This window comes from Castor canadensis, chromosome 9 (assembly GCF_047511655.1).
Source record: "Castor canadensis chromosome 9, mCasCan1.hap1v2, whole genome shotgun sequence".
Classification (NCBI taxonomy): domain Eukaryota; kingdom Metazoa; phylum Chordata; class Mammalia; order Rodentia; family Castoridae; genus Castor; species Castor canadensis.
The window spans coordinates 97,139,064-97,165,319 of NC_133394.1; the positions used below are offsets into that span (position 1 = coordinate 97,139,064).

The window sequence follows — 26,256 nt, forward strand, 5'->3', positions numbered from 1 at the left end:
AGAGAAGGCAGGTGGGGTGTTATTTTAGCAGGCTATTCAGGTCTCACTCTACACTAAAATTAAACTTTAGTTTGCATGAGGCAAAGTGGAAACAGAAAGAGCCAACAGAAAGTGGAAACTCATGATGTTAAACAACATGAGTATTTAGTCTACTAGATAACACTCACTCAGGGGTCTGTGCATAAGTTTTAAGTGAATTCTAAGGAGATAAGAATTTCTTCCTTTGGGCCTTCCTCACATTTCCAAACACACTTAGGGAAAGAAAAGTATCTGATTTCCCTTCATTATTTGTTTTACCTTTCATTTCATCAGACATGATCTCTTTCTAAACAACACTTCTAATGTAGGTCAATATATTAATAAGGAAATCAACTTAGAGACCCACAGTCTCTAGTTTTCTATTACTGGTAATGACTAAAAGTAGAATTGCCAATGTTTTCATGGAAAATCTGCCCCCACAGGATTTCATGCCTCATCCTATGGATTCAAAGACCTCAAATTCAGTTTGGATAAACATCATTACTTGTGTATGTTCATCCAAATCCAACACTGAGTCTCTCCAGACTAAATTTCAGTATCTTAAGAATGTAAATCATTATAACCTAAGAGTACAAATTAAGACAATTTATAGATAGCAAGTACTTTCAAGTTTTCAGAGGTTTGTTTTTATAGTGGTACAAGCATGTATAACATATGATAATTCCTGCCTCAACTTATGAAGAGGAAGAAGAAGCATGTCTCAATTAAGACTGAGACGTTTCTATAAGACTAGTTTTGACATCTTTTCTATGTCTACTATATTTAAACTAGAAAAATGAAGAATAGAAAAATATTTCTGTCCTCTGCATAATTACTAAAATAATACATCAATTAATCTAACAAGAAGTGACCAGCTTAAATATTTAAATTACTAAACAAAGACAAAATTAAGTGGATTGGAAAGATAATTCAAATAACCATGCACTATTCTCTTACTCTTGGGCAAAAACAAACTACTGAATCTATTATAAACATATTCTTTATGAAAGATGATACCATACTAATTATTGAGAGTCATAATCATAGAAACACCAACAGTGAGAAGCTAGTTAATTTACAGCAGACAAAAAATAAATTTGGTTTCTCAGAAGCCCCAGAGGACATTTGGTTTTCACTTTGCAAGGACTGCAGCTGCTCCTAAATTAAGTGGGAGGAAGGGCCGTGATCCTGCTGAGCAGTTCTCAATGGACAGAGTGCTACAAAGAGACAAGTACAGAGGCAGGAACCCTGCAGGCTCTCAATAAATATTAATTCATGATGGCAATTCCGTTAATGATGGTGGAAAATGCTAAACAATACAAAAAAGCATTTATTCTAGATGAAGAAAAACTATACCAGACAAATACTCGCCCTTTGGCCATCACAAAATAGGCACAAAATGCCATGATGATTTTGAAATTTGATCCCCTAGTAGTCAATGCTATAAAGCACTACAAAAGAAATAAGCATTAACAGTAGCAATAATCTTAATTCACTACACTTTGATTCAACAATGCTCACTAAATGCAGAATTCAGTAAAAGAAGTTTGGTTTAGACTGTACAATTTTAATGCTACAAGCTCTAAGGGAGATTTGGGAGAGGAGGGAGATAGGCTGGGTAATTTATCTGCTCAGGGCTTACAGCTTGTAAATATGTCTAAGGAGGAGGAGTAGGCTTAGTGAAGTGGTGCAGCAGAGAGGCTGAGACTGACAATCACTAAAAGACCTTGTCTTCCATCCTGCCTCAAAACTGGGCAGTAGGAGTCTTTACTACCATTTCCTGCATGGGAAGCAGGAATTGTTTCTCCCTAATTTTATTCTGTTACACTAAATTTCTTTCCTAATAAGCTTTAGTATAATTTTCACTAATAAAGGGGGAAAAAAAAAAACCTGGGCAGTAGAACAAGGAACCTAATAAGCATGTACCAGAAGTAAATGATCAAACCACATGGGAAGTACTATGCCCCAATCTGCTCAATCACCTCTAAATTGACATTGAAAATCTGGAGCTGATCTAGAGAAAGGAGTCTAGAAAAGAACAAGAACAGTAGGCCTCAAGAAGTTGTAGGGAGACTGTGTCTTCTAACGTATGAAGTCTGCGAGAGAAAAGCAAAATTCAACTTGTTTGTGTAGCTCCTGATGGTGAGAGCAGACCCTGTGGACAGAGGCTGTGGAAAGGCAGAAAGAGTTTCTACCAGGAATTTCTATAGGATGCTGAGTTCCTATTCCTTGAGGCATTCAAGCAGCATGAAAACTTATCAGAAATTCTGAGGAGATATTAGATTAGATGGTACTCAAACTCTTAACAATAAAATATATTAAGCTCCAACTATAAAAATACCTTGACTTTGTCATAGGTTCTTCTTGGAAAATAACTCACAGAAACCATTATAATAAAGAGTTTCAAGTCCCAAAGAAGGAATATGGTTTTATAATTTATATTTCAAAAGAATGATTGGTAAGTTTCATGTATAAATTAGACCACCTAGAGAAGGTATAGGAGACCACTTTGTTTTAGTGCATGAATTTCAATGTTACTGTCTTTTCTATGATGGCAAACAACCTGAAAGTACTTTGAACCAAGAGGATTTGATATCATGGTCACAATTACTTCTTCTATCCATATACTGCCTCTGTGCCACCATTAGAAGCCCTCTCACAATGTTTTAGCCAATCATCACTCCCAACCTCATTTTTATTAGATCTCAATTAGATTAATTATAGTTTTTGTCATCTGTCTATAAAAACTGAATTATTTGCAATTTCTGTTAAATGGTTAACAAACTAAGTTGTATGCACAACTCAATAATCCTTTGTCATTCTTCATAAAATAAATTTGAAGAAATAATTTAAAAGCAAATTTGACTTTAAAGATGGCTTTCATTGGTACAAAATACCACAAGAATTTAAAAATCTGATTTTTTTTCAGTGACAGCAAAGCCATTTTTTGAGTGAGTTTTAATGACATAATCTGGTGTGATATTTTGAACCAGACAAATGTCACCTAGGATCAACACTGGAATGGGGCACAGAATACATGTCCATTATTTCTGACATTATTTGTTTTAGTTTGACAGTTTTTACCATTCAAAAAGAAAGTTTCTGGGAGAAAAAGAAAATGGAAGGGGAATGTCACCTGATTCTTGTAAAGGGTTTTTTAAAATAAATTAAACATATCCAACTTTATTAGAGTAGTCACAAGCCAAAATGTCAACCAAGAATCACGGTTCTAAAAATATAACTCTTGTGGAATTCTAGACATTCCTGTGTTTTCATGGATAAAAGCAAAATGCATCATCTAACTAAAATGCTCATTACGTTTTCATTAAAATTCCTGAAGCCCTGCACTTTCCTTTATTCATAAAGCCAGTTCCTCAAAACCCACCATCAACTTACTTAGGCCACTAAAAGGCACTAAAGTGTGATTTCCCAGGAGATTAACACATGAATGGGACAGAAGGATCAAAATGAGTCATTCTTATTTGAAACCCAAAAATCTGAATTTATTCAACAAATATGTATTAAGTGCCTAAACTGTGCCAGGCCCATGAATTATAGATTTTTATATCTTTCACCTAGCATCAAGCATACATTAAAATAACAATCATTTTTGTTCTATATTGAATGAGTATTCTAATTAATTATAAGATTTAGACTAGTAGTTTTTTAGGAAAAGATATCAACAAGCATTCTGCATTATCTACATAAAACATAGAAGGTGTTATAGCTGTTGCTGTTACTTGGAATTTAGTGATTTTGTTTATTTACATGACAGTAACAACTGGAAAGTACATTTAAAAATAACTGACAATAACACAAACTTGTATGAGATTTATAATTGAAACTTATTCCTAAGGAGAAAATTAAGCAGTTCTTTAAGGAAGGCCTTCTCTTACCTATTACATATAATAGTCAGTTACACTGAATGTGACTACACCAAAGTACGAACAATTTTATCCAATTTATAGGGTTCTGTGGCTTTTTGATTTCTCCTGTCCCAACTCTGCTCTATTTTAAAGCTTTTATTTTGCTACCACATATGCAGTGATAGCATAATTGTTCCATGCTTATGATCATTTTTAGTGTGAGACTGTGAAGAACATTTCACGTTAATGCCCTGAGCCATCTGCCATAGAAGACCACAGATTATGCTGTGATATTCCCACTTGAAGTATGATGCTAAAAGACTCTGACTAAAGATTTGAGGCTGATGTAATAGACAAGTCACAGTGTAGAATAAAAGACTGATGTGCTCCTCTAAAAAGACTGGGAACCTCAGACAGTCAATGAAGTACTGGTATTCTACCCATATTCCACTGAGTGTTGGTATTCTATAGAAGAACTAAATACATCAATTTTGTAGACAGGCTAGAAAAGGCAACCTGTTTCATCTTAAGTTCATATTGATGGATTGCTCATGGCTCCATGAGGGACACAAGCACAGTGAGTCATTGACTGCTGGTCTAGACAAAAGGTAATGAGGGTCAGAATGAGGAAAATCGACATGTAAGTGTAAAGGAGAAGGACTATAACAGAATAATAAAAGGGACTACAAGAAGTTTAACATGAGAAAGAAAAACTTGGAACATGACATGCAATGGATATCTTAGTTTGTCACACCGGGTCTATTATCTAACCCCTCTGTACCATGCTCTTGGCCTTGGGACAATGACATGTGTGGTCTACAATTGCTCCCTTGCTTTCTGGCTTCTAGTTGGGTCTAGAAAATGGCAGCCAGAGCAGATGATCAGAAGGAGAGAGTGAGATCAAGGTAGTAATTGCTCCTGCTGGATTCCTGTGAGACGGCCTCAGACTGGCTTAATCCCTCAGTCCATGGTCATATCCCAAGACAGCTCTAGCCTTCTCTCTCCTTCTAGGTTCCAGCCACCACTCCCTTTCCACATCCTTTGGGCCCAGGATAGTAACAATCCCAGGGTTACTAGTACTTTGATACCATACTCTCTCCTGTGGGTTCTCTAATCTCACTGCTGTAAATAATGTCTTTATTAAATTTCTCAAATTATCCTAATTTGAGTGTATCATTTCTTTTTTGCTGGTTTCCTGACACCAAATATGATTTTAAGATTTTGGCAATGGGTGGATGGGAGCATATATGATGTTACTAGCTGAGATAAGGAGTACAGAGAGATGAGTAAATTCAGTTATGGAAAAAAAGTAAACTGTGTTCTGAATATGCTGCATAGTAACTGCAAATCATTCATAGTGAGAGATTAGCAATAGTTGCAAAAGCAGACCTGGACTAAAGATTATAGGGATAATCATTAATTTTTAGAAATTTGTAAGATTTGATCATTGGTATAGCACTTGTAGATTATAGGAAGTTTATTTCATTTAGGAGATAGATCCAGAAAACTTTAAAACTACAAAAAATACTAGCGCTTAAACAGACATTAATCATCTAGCTGAGCTCTTCCTTTGTAGGTGGAGGTAACTAAACTCTGCAGTTAGCCATCGAAGGGCATGTTATTAGTTAATGGCAGTACTGGCAGGAGAACCTACAGTTTCTGGGTTCCTGCATCTGTGCTCTTCTCAAAAAAAAGCAACATTTATCTCTCCTTAACTGGCTTCCATGAGTCAACAAATATTGAGTACCTAGTCTGTACCCACCTTTGTGCTAGGTGACATGAGGAACAAAATACAATAACAGTTTTCAAGCATTTTACAGTCCTAACTAACATCTCACATAAATGTACAGGAATGATGTATAAAAGAGAGAGAAGACATTTTATAAGACAAGGGCACTGTCTTTCAGTATTATAAGGGTGCTGTCTTTCAGTATTAAGATTTTGAGTTTGTAGAGGTTATATGTGAATTGCTGGTATGAGTAAGGAACTCAAAATAATCAGCTAGCCTTAATTATTTTCACAGCAATAAAAGATTATCTTAGTGTTTAAGCATATAAGTTTTAATTATAAAACATTCAAGTGTTAAAAATATACACACTTATCTATTTCTACTCACAGAATCAGCCTTCTAAATGACAACTTAAATTAAAACACATTTTGGCAGGTGAGAAAAATAATATTCATTTATATATATCTATATATTGCATATGTATTATTATTTAGCTTTAAAGTGAAGTAAAGGTATAAGAACAAACAGCAAGCTGGAGGCCTGCATCTTTACACACTGATGCTTAGAAATCACACTTTTTCCTCTGTTTATTTTGTGATTAGGTAAACACACTGTAAATTATGCTGCAAACCATCTTAATAGGAATTATAACTAGAATGCTATCATTTTTCTATTTTTGCATTCTCATGATTTTCAATCATGAGAATGATCAATGGCTTAAAAAATTACCTGCTTAAGCCAATATAATTTTTAAGTATTAAATGCTATCCTTGATTAGGAAGTTATTGCTGAAAGATAAAGGTGATGTCTACATAGACTGTTAAAATCAGCTCTACTTGGTGTGGCAGGAAATGTAACTAAAATGTTAGAACAAGATGTTCTGATACTCATCCCCACCTGCTACATCATGTTGAACAACCATCTACTCAAGAAAAATAACTTCACGAGAACTAAGAAATCAGGTGAGAGATTATAGCATGTAAGTGTAACCCAGAAATAACACATTACCCACGTCACCCCTCTTCCAATCCCAGGCAGCATAACCTAACATGGGATCAGCCCCAGTAAAACCAGCACCAGTGCCAGACAGACCCCACCACACACAAACACCAGCCTTAGATTCCAGACAGCTAGCTATGGACTGCCCTAGCATGTCTGGCCCAGTAGCCCCACGTTCCAGGCTTGGCCTGGACTTAGTCTCCTGCCAGACCAATCCCACTGACTTGGGCTCTGGGCCAGCTCCAGGGTCAGGTCAGCCCTAGAAGGCCTGTGTTTCAAAATGGGCCCAGCACCAGATCAACTGTAACAGCCCTAGTCCTCAGGCCAGCAACTGTACAGTCAGCCTCTAGGCTGGCCCCTGGACTCTAGGCCTTCCCAACACTAGGCCAACCCCTGTGGCCCCAGGATCCGTCTACTCTAAGTTATAGACCAGCCCTAAAACAGAAAGGCATCAATATAGGAAAGGAAGAGTCATCTCTGTAGTTCATATAATCTTATTTAAAGAAAACTCTTAAACTCCACACACACACCAAAAGAAAAAGAAAAAACTAACAATACCCCAGAACTGATAAATTCAAGATAAATAAATTTAATATATAAAAGTCAATATACAAAAATCAACAGTGCTTACATACACCAACAACAAACTATCTGAAAGCAAAAATCAAGAAACCAATCCCAGCTAAGTGCCGCAGGCTCATGCCTACATTCCTAACTAATTGAAAGGCTGACATCAGGAGGATCATGGTTCAAAGCCAGCCCAGGCAAAAAGTTCTGTGAAACCCCATCTCATGCAATAGCTGGGTATGGTGGTACATACCTGTCATCCCAGCTACAGTGGAAAGCTTAAAATAGGAAATTCACAATCCAGTCCAGCTTGGGAAAAAAAGCAAGACCCTATCTCAAAAATAACCACAGCAAAAAGGGCTGCAGGCATGGCTCAAGCAGTAGCGTGCTTGTCTCACAAGCACAAATCCCTGAGTTCAAACTCCAGTACCATCACACACAAAAAATATATTTACAATAGTTACTAAATAATAAAATATCCAGAAATAAATTCAATCTAGGAGATGAATGAGCTACACTTTGAAATCTATAAAGAATTGATGAAAGCAACTGAGGACACAAATAAATAGAAAAAAAATTCTGTTTATGGATTAGAAGAATTAATACTGTCAAAAATGTCCACACTACTCAAAGAACTGTAATGCAATCCTTACAAAAATTCCACTGGCATTTTTCACACTAACAGGAAAAAAAATTAAAATTTGAATGGAGCCAGGTCCAGTGGCTCACTCCTGTAATCCTAGCCACTGGGAAGCAGAGATCAGGAGAATTGCAGTTTGAAGCCAGCCCCGGGCAAATAGTTCACCAGACCCTATCTCGAAACACCCAACACAAAACAGGTCTGGTTGAGTGGCTCACGCAGTAGAGTGACTGCCTAGCAAACCTAGCATGCATGAGATCCTGAGTTCAAATCTCAGTACTGCCCCCACACACAAAAAAAAAAAAAAAAAAAAGAAAGAAAGAAAGAAAACTTGTATGGAAACACGAAAGACCTCAAATAGCCAAAGCAATCTTGAGCAAAAAGAACAAACCCAGAGGCATTTTAATATATAAATTCAAAATATACTATAAAGTTAGAGTAAGCAAAAAACATGATAATGGCAATATATATATATTGCCATTATATATCAATGGAACAGAATAGAGACCCCCCCCACAAACAAACACATGCATTAAAGGTTGATTGTTGTTTTAGCAAAGTGCCAAGATCATGTAATGGGAAAGAACAGCCTCTTCAATAAACTGGATATTCACATGTAGAATGCAATTAGACCCTTGTCTTATATCGACTCAAAAGTGATTAAATATTTAAATGCAAAACTTTAAAACTTCAAACTAAAAAATATTAGAAGAGAACAAAGAGGAAAACTTTACTGTGGTGGTCTGGGAAAAGATTATTGTTTTTCTCAACTGACATTATACTTCAACATTAGTTTATTTCTTTTAGATAGCAACCCCAAAACACAGGAAACAAAAGCAAAAATAAGCAAGATTTTATCAAATGAAAAAGCTTCTGCCCAGCAAAAGAAACAATCGACAGAGTAACAAGACAACCTACGAGATAAGAAAACATATTTGCAAACCATACATCTGATAAAGGATTGATGTACAGAATATATAAGGAAACCAATAACAAAAAATCATTTAAAATATGGACAAAGTACTTAATAGACATTCCTTAAAAGAAGGCATACAAATAGCCAAGAGTTACATAAAAAATGCTCATTACTGCCAATCAGGGAAATGCAAAGCAAATCCACAATGAGTTATGACTTCACACATACTAAAATGGTTATTATCAAAAAGACAAAAGATAGAAAGAGTTGGCAAGGATGTGACCAATAGAGAACGTTTGCATTCTTTTGGTGGGAAAATAACTTAGTATAGCTATTATGTAAAACAGCAGTGAGATTCCCCTCCAAAATTAAAAGTAGAACTATTATATGTTCCAGTAGTTCCATTATGAGGCATATATCCAAAGTAATGAAATCAGCGTGTCACAGACTATCTACACTCCTATGTTCATTGTAGCATTTATTCACAATATGCAAGATACAGAATAAACCTAAAATGTTTACCATCAGATGAATGAATATGGAAAATGTGATACATATATACAATGCAATACTATTCAACTTTTAAAGAGAAGGAAAATCTATCATTTGAGACAACATGGAGGAATCTGGAGTATATTATGCTAAGTGAAATAAGCCAGGCACAGAAAGACAAATACTGCATGATCTCACTTGTAGTAGAAAATTAAACAGTCAAACTCATAGAAAAAGAAAGTTCAGAGGGAGAAACAAGGACTATATTGGTCAAAGAGGACAAAGGTTCAGTTAAGATAGGCAGATTAAGTTTCTGAGATCCACTGCACAGCATGTTGACTATAGTTGATAATATGTTCTGTATTTCAAAATCGCTGAAAGAATAGCTCTAGACCTTAATTTTTCTCATCACAAAAAATATTTAAGTGAGATTATGGATATGTTCATTAGCTTAATGTAATCATTCCACAATGTATATACATATACCGAAACATCACATTGTACTCCATAAATCTATACAATTATACCTTGTCAATTAAAATTAAAAATAGAAAAAGTAATTGATCTTTATTCATCTTAAGGTTGAAGTGAGTTTATATTGCAAATTACAACTGATAAGTGCTTCACAGATTTTCTACTTTTCCACCTACTATGCTTAAATAACATTAGACTTTGACAGGTGGTAATGATTTATAAAATTTAAGTCAAAAAAGGGAACAAAACCCAAGGTCCCAGTGAACTGATAATTACAAAGGAAAAACCTCAATTCAGAAGAAATTGTCCTCCAAGAATTGTACCTAGGAATCTGTTCTATACAATACTCACCCAGTTGAAAAAGTGACTCAAGTAAGCACCCAGGGTGTGAGCTGGGGTCACAATTGCAAATGCATTCAGGAACAGCTACTTAATCTGCATGTGTGAAGCAGGGAAGTCTTAAATAGCAGAGCACAGTGAAGACAAGGACTAACTTGCAAAGTATAGGTTTTTGATAAACCTCAACTCTGTGTGTGTGTGTGTGTGTGTGTGAGTGTGTGTTTACACACTGTGTGCTAAACAAAGACTAGCTGTGGGCCGAGTTCTCTCCTTTGTGATGCCCATTTTAAGCAGATCAAGTTGAATGTTTCTTCTTATATTTCCCTCTACTGAAATTTTTCATTCCTTGACCCAACTAGTTCTAGACAACTCATTATTAACTCTTCCCTTTTATAAGAACAATCAGAGTCCAAATTTCCTGTGTGAAAAGTGAACATATTAATTTACTTCATTTCCTAGGAACTGGAAAAGGGACTTTCAGCAACTGCATCTCATAAAGTGCTACACAAAACAGAGGACACATTTTATGAGATGCTAGCCGTAAGAGCAGGTTGCTGATATAAATCAGGTATAATCAAGATTACCTAAGAAAAAGTGAAATCCTAAATACTAAGAACTGAACTGTAAACCAAAGGATTATCTTGGCTTCATTCTGCAGGTTAAAAAAAATATTAAGTATATGTTGGTCTTATCTTTTAGTCTCTCAAAGAATCACAGTTTTGAATTTAAGTTCACCCAACCATGTTAACAGGAGACAGGATGTTTGCACAATCCAGTTAAATTATGTCATTCATCATTATGAAAGGAAAGTTTGGCTCAAATGATAGGCATATCTTACACAAATACTATGAACAACACAGTTTCAGTTTACTCCTGTAGCCCATAATACAAGTACTAAAACACATGAATAAGAAATTTCCCAACATCAAAATTCTTGATTAATATGAAAAGTTTTTGCTTGTGTATTTCAACATTATGGATTTAAAAGGTCTTTCTCTTCACAGTACATTCAGAATTACAACAGAATTTATGACAGAATTATGCAAGCAAGTCATTAGAAGGATTTTCAAAGCTTGACTACAATTATGTTAAATATGTATCCACATGAACAAAGACTGGTATGTAGTTTTTAAAATGAGCAAAATTACACTGGGCAAGTTGAATTAAGGTAACACTTTCATTTTACAAAGTTGATACAGCATAAATCCAACAAAAATTATTGTTTAAATCTCAGGTACTTACTGTGGTTGGAAAATAACGACTAGTTTTGAATTTTTTCAGAGCCATAGAAGAGGTGTAGGTGCCAAAGAAAAGGATGAAAGACATGAGTGTGATATCAGGAACAAAATCACAGTTGTTCCCCACGAGCTTTCCTCCATATTTCAAACACTCCTTCTTCGACAAATATGCCCAGTCAAAGGTAGCATTACGGTACTGAAGAAGAAAAACATTTGTTGTTTTAGAGACCACTAGTGTATCAAAAGCAACTTTGATACATGATGGGCTATATAGGGATTACACTAGAAGCTTCTTTAAGTGGTTTGAGGATAATCATTAGAGGATGTAACATGATGAGGTATTAGTAGAATAATGGCTAAGGGGGAACAAGAGGCTGGTGAATATTGAAAATACAATGAGAATGATGCAATGTGTTATGCAGTTTTGGCCTACTACCTCACAATCACTCATTTGTTCAAGAGAAAAAACCCACAAAGTCCTTTCCTGCAATCCTTCCTAAAAGTAAACTGAGACACAAAAATGTGAGACTCTGGAACACCTTCATTGTTCAAAAAGTACTTACTTTTGTAATACATAACTTCTTTTGTATCTACCTTATAGTCCTATCTATGCTCTAAAAGTTATAGGAGGCCAACTACTCATGTGGTACTTTTACAAATAGGTGTTTTCTTAACTAATTTAATAGAGTCTGATGACTGAAGAAATTAAACTATAAAAATGTGGATGGTCCCAGCCTTTTCAATTGCAATCCTAATATAGCACAGGTTTTTTCTTGGCTCCAGATCAGCATTCTGAGAATCAATTATTGGAATGGTGATGATGCCTTTGAGGTTGTGGAGCTGTATATGGATATCTAGTCCTGTGTCACATGACCTCAAGCATGCAGGGCAGTTTTCATGTATTGTTGGTATGTTGGCAGGGCTGTTTCTCTCTAGCAACTCACTCTTCTTCCTGTTTCCTGTTTCTAATATATAGGAGAATCCTTTTGCTGGCACAGAAAGTACGACCAGTGTACTCAATTCCAACTGCTTTGAGTATTAGCTGCTATCATTTCACAGCTGGCCTGTGCTTTAGCCACATAAGAGCTACTTTACCTGGAATGTTATACCCTTTGTAGCCAGTTACTGACCAATGCCAACAGTGGGTTTAAATTACCTCCTTTGCCTCAAAGTACAAGCAACCCTATAGCATAATTTATATTGTAGACCACCCCCCATGGAATCAAGCTGATGTTGAACTCCACTGGGGCCATCATTGTTTAACTCTTTCCCCATCCTAAACCGCTTCTCTCGATCTACTTTCAGAGAAGCCCTCTTAACTAATTAAATGCACCTGAAATTCCTATACCAGACTCTGTTTCTAAAACAGCCAATTTACTTCAATTACTGCTCCACTAAAAGTTAACAGCCTCTCAGCCTAAGGAAGTTTTTCTAGAATGAGCATTTGGAGGATACTCACAGATAATTTCATCAGATTCCTCACCCCTAGTATCCAATAGTTCTGAAAGATGTATCTTCTTCTTCTGCCTGACCATTTTTCATGGTGAACAGTTTGTTGGTAGCTCATTCCCTTGCCCAACAAAATTTCTGCACAGCTATTTCTTACATATGAGCCTTCTTGAATACTTACCCTTTAAATGAGTTTCTTTTGCTACACAGAGAGCTTTTTATGTAATCGTGACAACAATGGCTATTTCTTAGAGAGATTTTCGAAATCTTACCTGTCTAAATGAATGCCAATATGGTTGAGTGGAAAGGCTGAGTATCTCAGCTTAGAAACATTCTAAATACCCAAAACTTTTATCCTCTTGGGTATGGGGCTAATAAGTACGCTGGATGTTAACAAAAGAATTATTTGAAAATATCTTGCAAGTAAATGTGGAAAGATAAATTTCTCCTCATTTCCAGGCAAGAGTTCTGTCTCACACCAAACAAATCATCAAGAACTTTTACCATTCAATGAATTCTCTTGAGCTGAGTGATTCAGTTATAAAAGAACTCTGGCTGGAAAGATTTCATGTTTCTATAGAGCTGAAAAGGTTAAGTACTTATGTAAATCAATAAAAAAAAATCCTAGATCTTAAAATATTTTCCTATATTAATTTCACCTTGTAAACAGCTGAACTGCATGACTGCTCTTATCAAACTCTACTTCAAAGGGTGATTAATCATCTCTCATTTGTTTTTTTAGATTTTTGAATACAGATGCTTTCAGGAGAATATAAAGTTCAGAAGTCATAATAGGTAACAGATTTGCTTTAAAATCAGCAAAAATGTATTCCAAATTCACTTTAGCAATTTAACATCAACAGAGACATAAAATACACTGACTCATTCCCACCAGGTAGTTTTACTGATTTTCTTATAAAGATTCAGGTTGATGGGAAAACTATAGAGATGTACATGAAATGATAAACAGGTTTGCTTGGTTGCATCAACTTAAAACGTCCGTATCAGTACTTTGAAAGTTCCAAGTGATTCTGTGTATCATTATACCAAAATTTAGCCTCCAAACATTAAGGACTTAAGTGTAAAAGCCTTAGGCAGCATGTATACATCTCAGCCTATATTATATTTCAAAACATAAAGTTTCCAACATCCATAAAACTTAAACTGTAGTGGACAAACAATTCTGTTTAAATATCATTGAAAAGACATCTATATTATTTGTGATAATTTCAGAGTAATTGTTTCATACAAGCTGATGGCAATGAAGGTTAACTCCAAAACTTCAGGCAGGATACATTTCATGAAGAAATTGATCCACTACCAACCATGTTCAAACCACCATTGTCTCCTGAGGATTTAATGCTGGAGAGGGTCCTTTACTTCTGCTACTGTCCTTTACCCCTTTATAGGTTATTCTCATGTCCCTTGGGTTTTGATCCTTTATTTCCTATGCAAAATTCTACAGACAGTATGCAAATGGCTGAATCAGAACTTTAAGAACAAGATCAAAGGGAACATAATTTCAGAAGTCCTCTACCTGTTAGAACTTTCATAGTACATTATCTTTTTCTCTTATGATGCTTAAAACTTTCTATGACAATTATATCTCACCCCCCATAAAGTTTAGTGTTATGGGTTTGGAAACGCTTAGCGAGATGTCTAATGGGTCAGGAGACCTGGATCTAAGAGAGATGTCAAGTTTAAAAATGTCGACTTAGGAGTCACCTGCAAAGAGCTAATCTCAGGAGAACAAAAATTTAGCACAACTACAAAAGAAAAATGTGCTGGGAAAAAAGTGTAAAACATCCAGTATATCCACAATGGAAGTGAAGATACCACAGAAGATTATGAAAGTTGTAAGAGTGATAAGTAGAGTACAATAAGCTAAGAAAAGAGTGGGAGTGAAAAAACTGCAACAGCAATTACAGACTATTTTTCCAAGAAATACAGTAGCAAAGAATACATTAGAATGCAGGAGCATTTCAAGGTCAAAGCAAGTTTGTCAGGACTAGCGAAGACTCAGGAGGTGTTAGTGATGGATGAAAAGAATGCAGTTCTGGAGATGAAGAGGAAAAGAGGTCATGGGAAAAACAAGAATGGAGAAAAAAAGAGAAGGGCAGACAGGTGGGTAGACAGGTACTTAGCAACTGTTTGGACTGGGGCTGGGTAAAAGCTAAAAATGATAAAGTATAGTGCCTGAGGACCAGAGGGACTGTGCATCACTAAAAATTCAAAAGAAGGAAGAGTAGAGTTTAGTTTAGGATATAGCAGACACCAAAGAAATCTTAGTTAACTGAGTGAATGAAATCTTTCATCAGGATATTTGACATATTCGAAGAAGAAATGTATCTGGAAGACAAAATTAAATCAAAATAAACTTTCAATTTAGAATTACCAGGTAAAATATAGAATGGTCAATTACATTTCAATTTAAGTTAAAAAATGAATACTTCAATATATGCATGTCCTATGCAATATTTAAGACATGTTTATACTAAAAATTATTCAATATTTATCTGAAGTTCAGATGTAATTGGGAACCCTACATTTTTATTTACTAAATTTGGCAATGATATTTTATTTAGATGTAGGATTTTTAGTAACAGTAGTCTCCGGGAAAATAGAAAAATGTTGCCAAATGAAAATACAAAATGCACTGAAGCTGGGCATGGTAGGTTTTGCCTATAATCCCAGCTACCTGGGAGGCAGAAGCAGGAGAATCATGAGTTTAAGACCAGCTAGGACAAAGTTAATGAGTCCCTATCTTACAAACAAAAGGGCTGGGGGACACAGCTCAAGTAGTAGAAAACTTGTAAGGCCCTGAGTTCAGTCCCCAGTATGGTAAGAAAGAAGAAAAGGGAAGGAAAAAAAAAAGGAACTAAGGAAGGAAGGAGGGAGAGAGAAAGGGAAGGAGAGAGGGAGGGAAGGAGGAAGTCCAAAGGAGCCTGTTGCATGTGTGAACTAAAATAAGTTTAAAGGGAGTAGTAAAAATTAGAACAATTTTTACAAGTTCCTTTATAGAACTAAATATGCTCATTTAAATATTAATTAAGCACATGTATGGAATTATTGCATTGGAATCTCCTCATATTATTATGTATGCTAATCCAAAAATAAAATAAAACAATTTAAAAGTATGTAAGGCAGTAAAAGAAAATGTGCAAATGAGTGGCATAGAGATTAGGAGATCAGAAAACAGAGTAGTCAAGGTCACTGAGTACAGAGAAAACAGTATTTAAGCTAAGTCCTGAAACAAGTACTGGTCCTGTAGAACTCTCATATTCAAACGGTAGTAAGAAGAGGAGTAGCAGGACCACAAAACTAAGGAATAACAGAAAGAGTAACAAAGCCCACGGATAAGGAAAAACAAGCAACAAACGTTGGGCGTCTACTTCTTAATGTTTTAGCAGAAAGAAAGGAAAAGAATTAGACACCATGAGCACAGATGCTGACATAGGGACACAAAGGTTCATTCACTTACCCAGTAAGTTCTTTAGAAAAGCTTATGACTGCTCACCAGGTGTTGGAGTTACCAGTGAGTGGACCAGATGGGCTGAAGGAGATTGTTTGTACAAAGGGGTAGTGAGAAAAAAGATTAAAAGGAAACAGAACCAGGTTGATGAGGGTCTTAGCTGAGGTCAAGCTGCTGAAAAGAGATTTCAATCTATTTCTGAGACTCTCATTTTCAAGAAAATTACCCTAATTGTATTAAATTAGATTTGCTTATAATTCTTAAAAGTAAAATGTATACTGAAGGACTTGCTTGAAAATTTAAAGTACCACAGCATCATCCCCAAAATTAAAAAATAGGAGATTTATGGAACAGAATGGGCAAAATGTTAACAGTCATTGAGTCTGCCTGATGTGCACATGGGAGTCTATGGTACTGTTCTCTCCATTTGAAAATTTCTATAATATCTTTAGAAGTAAGAACATGTGTATCTTCAAGGAAATTTAAGGGCAGAGTGGTTTTTACACTTGGCTTTCTCAATGGGAGAAAATCACAAAGATGCTATGCATAACAAGAAGATTAATATGACCTTCTATTTCCTTGAAAATGAATGTTAACTCCTAGAATAACCCTGAAGGTACATAAAATCAAACCACTTTTGCTTCCATGTCTGACTGTCAAGCAGAATTTATGTGACTATAATAGTTCTTAGTCCTATGATTAATAGCATCTCCATGTAAACATGATATCCTTCACTATGTGATATAACTATCAAAAATAAATAAATAAAGGTTCTGATTATTCTCCTTGAATATTAGCTGGTAAAATATATAACTTTTAAATATAATTGACAGTGATACTATAAACAAAAGTTTCAGGGCTGGGTTTGCAGGTCAGTGGTAGAGCATGTGCCTAGCATACATAAATTCCTGGGTTCAATCCCCAGCACCAAAAACAAAACAATGCAAACAAAAGCTTCAGGGTTAAACAGTTGATATACTCATTTAGGGTTTTTTCCCATGGTGGAAAAACTAGATTTGCAGTAATCTTTAATCTTACTATATCATCTACAGTATGTTTCAGTTGCAGTTGTTTGTTCTGTATGAAATACCAAAACTAGCTAGTTGTTCCACTTGTGCTTAAGATAATATATTTTTAAAAAGTTGTAAGAGACCATCACTCCCAAGCTACTGGGTAAGCTGTAAAATCATGGTTTTTAAAAAATCCACCAGAGATGAGGATGGAAAGAAATCTAAATGAACTGAACTCAAAAATGCTACAAGCCCTTCAGAAGAGAAGAGACCTATGGCTGCTTCATCCCACAGAGCAGCAGGTCAAAGTGATATCAATGACAGGAAGAAATAAGTTAGCTCTCTAATGAATTTTTAATGGTTGTGTGTAGACTGGAGTGACAGATTAGAATTTGGAGTAGTAGCATTTGTGCTAACCCACCAAACTTTCTCATGGTCTTTGCCAAGTGCATCAGCAATGCATGAAAAACTGGAGGTTGGATAGAAAAGCTGAGAGAAATGCTTCTTAGACAACTGGAACCTCCCCCAAGAGCAAGGAAGCTGTTTTCATAAGATGGGAGGCAGGGAAGCAGAACTGAGAGAAACCCCTCTGAGGCATTCAGCCACTTCTGAATGAATTACAGCATCTGCCCCCTGATGGCTGGGCACAAAGTAGATGAGAAAAGAGAGATCCCCAAGGCTCAGAAAGCTGGGGCATAAAACATGATATAGAGCATTCCATGGGACTTTCTGTAATGATGGAAATATTCTATATCTTGTTTGGACGGTAGTTCCAGAACTGTGACAACTCATTTCAACGACTGCTTCAGAACTGTGCATTTTAAAGGATGCCTCAAATTAAAGAATGCCACAATTAAAGGCTGCCTCAGAAACAAAACAAAAAGGAATCTGATGTGGAAAAACAAATAATAACAGATCCTTTCAATCACCTCCTCAGGAGAGAATGCCACTAGATTTTGAAATCTGGTCTCTTGAGAGCTAGAATCTGGAATGTTCATTGTTCTGAAACAGTGTATTAGCTGTGGCTGTTCTCAAAGTTTCTCAAGCACCTTCTATAAAGAATTGTGTTTGCAGGTTAAAGGTAAATACCAACTGAGAAACCTATAGGAAAAGTGACAAAGGTGAAAAGACATAAAGACATATGGTTCCAACAATAAACAGAAATGCTGAAAAACCTGTCTTTTTATCTTGAGGTATAGTAACTCTAGAGTTCTAACCTTGTCTAAATACTCAAATGTCCCCTTTGTCATGCTCTTTCCCCAAAATGAATCCCTTCCACTGGGAAGAAGAGAGCTCGTCTTATGTTAGTGAAGCTGAAGGAAAAAGTCCTTCCCTTCTCTGACAGGAGGTTCTCAGGGCCTTATGAGAGTGAGGCTCACTGGCCTGGGGCTGCATGTCACTTTTAACTGCACCTTCTCTCACAATCTAATCATGGCTGAAAGGGAAAGCAGGAAATTAAGTCATGCTGACTGTGTGTACTAGGAAAGGCTCTGGATAGCATAGCCATAGCCAGCATGGCCCAGAAAAGGGAACTCAGTGCCTGTCAGAAGAAATGGCTTTCAGTTTCTTCTCTCCACTAACTTGAGTCACGGAGGCAGCATGACTTCAGAGCTCACTTACCTTTTTAAGCCTCTGCGTCATTTATGGAACAGAGGCAATATCCAACAACCATTCTATCGTGTTACTGTGAGAATTACAGGCAACCAATGAAAAGAGCCTTGCATCTAATAGGTACTTAATAAATGTTGGTTTATTCTTTTTTTTTCTTTCTTTCTTTGTTTTGACAGTACTGGGATTTAAACTCAGGAACTTCTACTTGCTAAGCAAGCACTCTACCACTTAAGCCATGCCTCCAACCCTTTTTGCTTTAGGTTAGTTTTTCAGATAGGATCTCATGCTTTTGCCCAAGTTGGCCTCAGATTGCAATCCTCCTACTATGCCTCCTGTGTAGCTGGAGTTATAGGCATGTCCCACCACATCCAGATTATTTGCTGGGCTGTTTTTGCCCAGGTTGGCCTCAGACCATGATCCTCCTGATCTCTTCCTCCCAAATAGCTGAGATTACAGGCATGAGCCACTGTACCCTGCCATTAAGGGATAATTATTATTTATAATAATGTCATATTATTCCTTTGATACTAATTTTTGAGTCATTTGCCTGTATCATACATGGCTACTATGAAAGTGTGCATGCCTGTACCAAGTATAATAAAGGTATTATAGGGATGAAGTGGAGAATTGAAGGATAGAATAAAAACTGTCCTTCATAATTACATAGACCCACTCATTTTTCCTCAACTTCTTTTCCTAAAGGTGCTAAATATAGCACCTTAACATTTTAATTAAGGAATGCAACTGATTCACACATCAGGGGTCTGTCACCCTGGAGTAGACAGCATCCAAAGGAACTGAAAGGGGAAGCATTTTTGCAAACACTGAGGCATCAGTGTGAACAATAACACAGACCTTGTGACCACTCAGACTTTGGTTCAAATCTTTGTCCTAATCACTTATGGCTGTGTGACCTATGGCAAATCCTTGTTTACCTTCTGGAGCTTCACTTTCTCTCTGCGAAATGAGGATAATTGTGCCAGATAGTTGTGTTAATGATTATAATACATATCAAGGTTTGTATGATGATAATCTGTATAAAATACCTGGTCTCTCGTATACACTCTATAAATGGCAGGCAAATTGTGACTATCACTATACCTCTGTATCCTCTCTCACAGTCACACTAGAAGCCAACAAGAACTTCCATTTTCTTTCCATGAATGTTATTGCATATCTTATTATAACTACATATTAATTACTGGAGTCTCTTCTAGAACTTCCCCCAAAAACAAGGCTTAAAAACTCATTAACTTTAAAGGATTAGTTAAAAAAAGAATTAAGTTAGGAAACAATGTCTTTTTAAGGCAGTGGAAGTGACATTTTATTGATTTTTATTGCAAATGAACTTATATTTTAATTAATTGCTTTTTAACCACAAAAAAGAATTCTAGCTAAAATTCTTGGAAGTCTAGAAGGAAATGCTTCCCTCTCTATTTTAGGCAAGTTTGGGGGCAATGGGTTGGCTGGCTAACAGACTGAAAATTAAATTCTTCTGTATGTGTTCATTAAAACACATGTGCATACTTTCTCTCACACACAGTATCAAACATGATGGAACTGAGGAGTAGCGTTTGAAGAAAGACACAGAAAAGTCTAATGGTGAGCAAAGAAGTCACAAAAGCCACAAAATATGAAAACAAGAGAAAGAGCACCATGTGAGAGCTGCCAAAGAAGGATTCAAAGCATCATCCTTGAAAAGGGTGTTATGGGCACTGGGTACATAATATCTGCAGAAGTGTTCTGGTCTCCTGAGAGATGGGCACACTATCAATGCAAGGTATTACGCTTTTTGTCTTCATAACTGAGAGATTGATATTCTCTGGTAAGATTCCATATTCAGCACAGAAGGAACACAATGAGAAGCTTGAAACAGCACTTTCTCCTTTTTTCCAATACAAAAGTCTCTTCTACTGTGTGACCTTCCATGCAAAACAGCTCATTTTTAAAGCTTAGTTCCAGTCCCTTAAAGATCCTTGGTTACAAGCCATGGGAAAGGATATCATGTGATGGAGGCACGGTCCTTGCTAAGTGACAAGGGGAAATGTCCTGCTACAATCACCCCTAGTGAAGAGAACACAGTACCATTTGGTTTGTCAGGAGAATTCTTAACTATACGAGAAACAGAAGATACCGGCCACTCAATTTTCTGCAACTCTCATTCTCCCTTATGAAAATATTTCACTGTCACAATGGGATATAGAAATTAAATTCTTAAAAAGGTTAGAAAAGTATTGCACATAAGCAAATATTGTCTTCAAGGAGGAAAAAAGCTAACTAAGGCAAAGAAAAGTGTTCTTTCCTTCCACTCTCAGTGATTATTAAATACATGTTCATGCTAGGATAGCTGAATGGCAGAAATATTGTATTATTAAAGCATACACATGCAGTCAGTACATAGGTAGTTTGAAATATTTTAAGTCACTTACCACATTAGTAGAAGAAATAGCTGGCAAATCCTTTGGGGCCAGTGCAGTGTCATTAGATATTGTGATATTAACTGTAAGGAAAGAACATTTTTTTTGGCAATAAAAATAAAACAGAAACAAACTAAATGCAAAATTCAGTTTTGTTTGTTTGTTTGTTTTGTTTTTTTTTGTGGTATCGGGGTCTGAATTCAGGGTCTTGTGCTTAACAGCAAAGTACACCTCTCGCTCTTTACTTGAGTTTTGCTCAATTTTGGAATACATTTTGATAACTGAAGGCCCTAGATTGTGAACTATTGACCTAAAGGTAGCAGCTGCCTAATCTGAGCACACTAATTACAAATCACAGACAGAATCAAATGGGTCAAAAGATGCTTGGCACAAACAATAAAACAATCCATTCCCAAAGAAAGATGCTAGTAAATTATTAGTACTAAAAACTTCGTTTTTATTACTATCTTGTTCTAAAAAACTTAAAGTATATCTTCTTACATTATTCCATTTGTTCATCCTGATAAAAACATCCTGAAACACATCATAGATATACTTTTATACCCATTTTGTATATTTTACAACACCTTTCTGCATTAAAATAGGAACTAAGGAGCAGAGGGAATGATCTCAAAGGCTCTTTGAGAGCCTTTTTTTTAAATAAAATAAGTAATGGATAAAACAGACCAGCAGTTTACTAAAATAGTATTCCAATCTGAACTTTCAGTAACTGCTCTCAGGTTTTAGATACACATCAATTCTGCTCATTTAAATTCCTTTATCTTTTCAGTTTTCCTCTGAGACAAATTAATGAAGCACACAGGCTCTCAAAAAATCCCAGGAGACCAGCATCTAAAGGACAGGAAAAAGTATATAATACTTATCCTGCTTATTTTAATAAGAGCATTTTCAAATGATAGACTTCAAAATAGATATATAAAAAAATACTTCCAGAAATACATATTGGCAGGGTATAGTAAAGTTCATAAATGAGATTACAAGTAAATTTCTTTAGGCTCATGGATGAGAAAATGATCAATTATAACTGGGAGCTTGGTCTACAAAAGCCATCCGTCACCATTTGGATCCAGATACAAACAGTGCAAAAACTTCGACAACCAATTACAGAATGATCCATTTATATAGAATCTGCAATTTCCTGAATTAGGATTCTGGAATGGTCAAATGGAAAAGACAAAACACACTGCACTCTGTCTTCACTATCTGTTCAGTACCATGGCTTATGAAGGAAAGAAACTCTTGGCTCTAAGAATTTGTCTAATTCAGATTTAGCCAATTATCACTGGGACAGTCTCTGTTCACAGGTGATCTTGGGGAGTTTCCATAGGTTGATCATTTTCTGTTACTTCAATTTTCACTTCTTGATCCTCCTTCCCATTCTGATCCTCTGGAATGGAGGAATGTATCTATCTACTTTAAAGCACCTTTGTGACATTTCCATCTTAAATTGGCCTTCCTTTGCTTCCTTCCTTTCTTTCCTTCTGTTTAATAAGAGATCTAGAGAAAGAACAAGGAGATGAAGCATGGCTTCAGCTGTGGGAGCTATGAGTGGATGAAAGAGGGGATATCCACAAGTGCTGTTAAGGGTTCCCCCTGTTTATCCTCTAGTGACCTGGTTCTAGAACTCTCCCTGGCCCCCCTGCTTTACACATTCACAGGAGTTGAACCATCACGTACATGCACGAGCTCACTTGAGGCCATGAGGTCAAATGTGAGCAACAATTGGTCACTGGGGGCAGATCTGTCTGCTTTGATGTATCACCACATCACAATGTACAGAAGGGAGAAATAGGTGGATGGGGCCTAACTTCTGAACATTGTGCCCTCAAACTCCTTTGAGGAAGTGACTTCGCTTTTCTTGACCAGGGGTCCCTCATTTGTGAAGTTAGATTTGAAACCAAGCACCTTATAAGGTTAGTGAGTGTATTAAATAACACAACGTAAGCAAAACTGTTGGCCCAGCATCCACTATCATGTGAGAGCTAAATAAATGTGCTAAGATTACTAGGGCCTCTAAGGCACGGAGAAAGCAGAAATCACTCACAGGGAAGACGTTAGCTACCTGTCAAAGTTTTTGTGATTAATTAAATGCATACAATATTGTGTTATTAAAATATAGTTTACTAAAATCCCCTAGTAAAACATCTGGCATTGTATAGTGTTTATGTCATATCAGTCTAATCTGAATCTGTCTCTTTCATAAGATTTTCAGGTCTAACTAATGTGAAATTAACTTGATGGTTAACTGGCTAATTGTCAAGAAAAACAATAAAGTTTTATGAATCTCTTTAGTGTTTTATTCCATTCTATTTAAGCAACATCTTAAAGATAATGAGTAACTGGAAAATAAATATAGATAAAATTGAATTCATTTCTTTCTACATAGTCATTTCATTTATATAAGGGTCCTGAGTAACTTGAACACATTGCATCTCTTGATAAAGTCAGTATTTATGCTTTAAATCACTAGGCCAATAAAAGGGCAAAAATGGCTTTTGTAGGGATGACAAAGTGAATCAGGAAAACTTTGGAAATGTAGCTGTTAGGGAAATTACCACTCTCTCCCTGCCCTAAATCTTAAACAAAATTAATAGTAAATTTTTGTTTTTTTTATTGTTGTTATTCCTTTAGTTTTGCTAAGTATTTTTACCAAACCTAATGCTTGCTCTGTGACTAGGCAATTTCAAGTTAGAGCTATCTTCAAACCACTGACAGTCTTCAAATTTACCTGGGATGCTATGCTGGAAATTAAAGAGCTGAACTACAATGGAGTTATTAAATTAAATGTATTTATCCATGTTTTCCTCAAAAACTTCTCCTCCATACTCTCCATGTCAGAGAAACTTTTCCAAATTTGTGTTTTATGCAGACCCAAAGCTACAGAATTTTCCAGGTGTGGTCATCCAAATTCACACAAATAAAAATTTTCTGATTTTTATAAGCATTATGCAAAAATCACTCTGTTAGAATCATAAAAGGAAATTAAAATGATGGCTGTTCCAAATATCTATGGTGTTTTAAAGAAAACTTACCATGAATAATAAAACATCAGCTGTGCTAGTAAAGGATGTTTGTTAAGTGCAAACCTGAGAAATGCTACACTAGAATGTGTACTTTTTGATTCTACTACTATTCAGTGATTTAAACCTGCTTCATAAAAAGGGAATAGCTCACACTAAAATTACATGTAATATGGTGCAGTTCATAGAAGATAAATTAAGATTGTATTTTATCTCATTTTCTTTTAATGGGTTTTCTAAGTATAAAACACATATTGACTACGCTACTGGACCACAGGAGACACAAATCAGCAGTTCTTTTCAATGGTTATAACCTAATGGTATATCACATTTATCAGCTAGTAGAAAAATTACATAGAAAGATGTGGTATTGAAATTCCACTTTGATGACAACTGTTTTTAGAACATTTGGAAGTCTCTTCATGCTATGAAAAAATAAACATAGGGATATGGTAGCCCCAGCTACTTCCAATGGCTTGGCTTATTCTTACAGTTTCACACAGGAGAAAGGGAAAAGGCCATCTTTTACTTAGATTATATAGACAGTGCCTGAGAAAGAATTTCCTCCTCTTAATCACTCATTCATTATTAAGCATGTTCTCCCTGGAACAGTCAACAACAAATCAATAAAATATATCCCCCCTGTTAACAATATAGTGTTTATCCCCTGAGGTTATTTTTCTTGATTTTATAATTTATCATTTTTAGCAAGGCTTTATTCTCTTCCAAATACAAAATCCACACCTGGTCAAAAATTGACTTTGACTGTTTCTAAAATATTAATGTACCCTTGAGCATATGGTCACCACAACCTTTACACATTAGGTAAACGAACAGGGATACTAGAGTAGAAATTTATCTCTAAGGTCTGTACCAAATAAAAATTGAACCTCCATTCATTCAAAAATAATTAGTCCTATTTAAGAAACAACACCTTTTACAAAAATCAGTGTGTCAATGTGTGTGCATGTATTCTATTTTATTTCAAGTAGCACAATTCTTAAAAAGCAACAAAATAGATTTGCCAGTAAAAGTTTGCTGATGGACAAAGGAGAAACAAAAAACGGCAGGGGAGACAAAAAAAGATAAGCTGAAGGAAGGATGTCCATGTTCTGTTTCCTATTAACAAAATTCTAGCATTCATGTTTCTCAGTGATGAGTATAGATTCGTCTTAGAAGAACTGAATGTCTTGCTTCTTAAGGCTGTAAAGCCTCTTTTCTATGTGATTAGGTATGGTGCTCAACATTCCTGTAGTCTTGAGAGTTAGTGGAATAGTATTAAATATTCCAACCACATGCACTGAACTCCTCAACTTCTTTCCCTTAAATACAGTTTCAAGTGTTTCATATTTGTGTACAATAGCTCACTGGTTGGTAATTATTTTGGGGGGGGTTGGCCTGCAATAAAAGCCTATTAGTACCTTTCTCTTGGAAAACTTATAAAAAAATTAAATGTTTGAACCCCTTTAAAGAATACAACTAAAAGATTAAACTGACTAAGGCATCTTCTGTAAGACAGTGAGAAATGTGAAAAAAAGCAGCTTTACTCAGTGTCTATTAGTGCCAAGCAACTGCAGCCTCTAAGAGGAGGCACAATTAGTAATTAGATTATGAAGCAGACAAAGAGATTAACTAATTAGCCTCACTCGTGATCAGTGATCACACAATTAAGTAGTGTCAGGGGTGAAATTCAAACTCCCTTTCCTTTACTCCAAAGCACATTGTGTTTCTGCTTTATCACACTAACAATTGCCCACACCTGGACATTCCTAATGAACTGGGGATATGGGTAGGTATCCTTCAATTGGATATTTTTGATTTCACTTTTGGATTGTGAATTGAATTACCTTCTTTCTTACACACTTCTGCTATGTACTCATCAAGGCAGGATGGGAAATATAACATCTATTACTTCTGCATTAATTAATAGAAATCCTATTTCTAAGGAAAGGGAAATTTAGTGCAGAAACCAGACATC

The 26,256-nt window shown here is 35.8% G+C and overlaps 1 protein-coding gene across 5 annotated transcripts in view; it reads right to left on the reverse strand.

Moving 5' to 3' along the window:
* The window catches only part of Slc4a4 (solute carrier family 4 member 4), a 421,377-nt gene that overhangs the window by 44,668 nt on the left and 350,453 nt on the right, over positions 1 to 26,256 (reverse strand). For all 5 annotated transcript variants that reach the window (XM_074042041.1, XM_074042042.1, XM_074042038.1 and 2 more), the window contains 2 exons: positions 21,250 to 21,320; positions 11,283 to 11,474 (listed from right to left, as the gene is read on the reverse strand). In XM_074042041.1, coding sequence (XP_073898142.1) covers positions 11,283 to 11,474; positions 21,250 to 21,320 — 263 coding nt within the window. The remainder of the gene's footprint in view (positions 1 to 11,282; positions 11,475 to 21,249; positions 21,321 to 26,256) is intronic.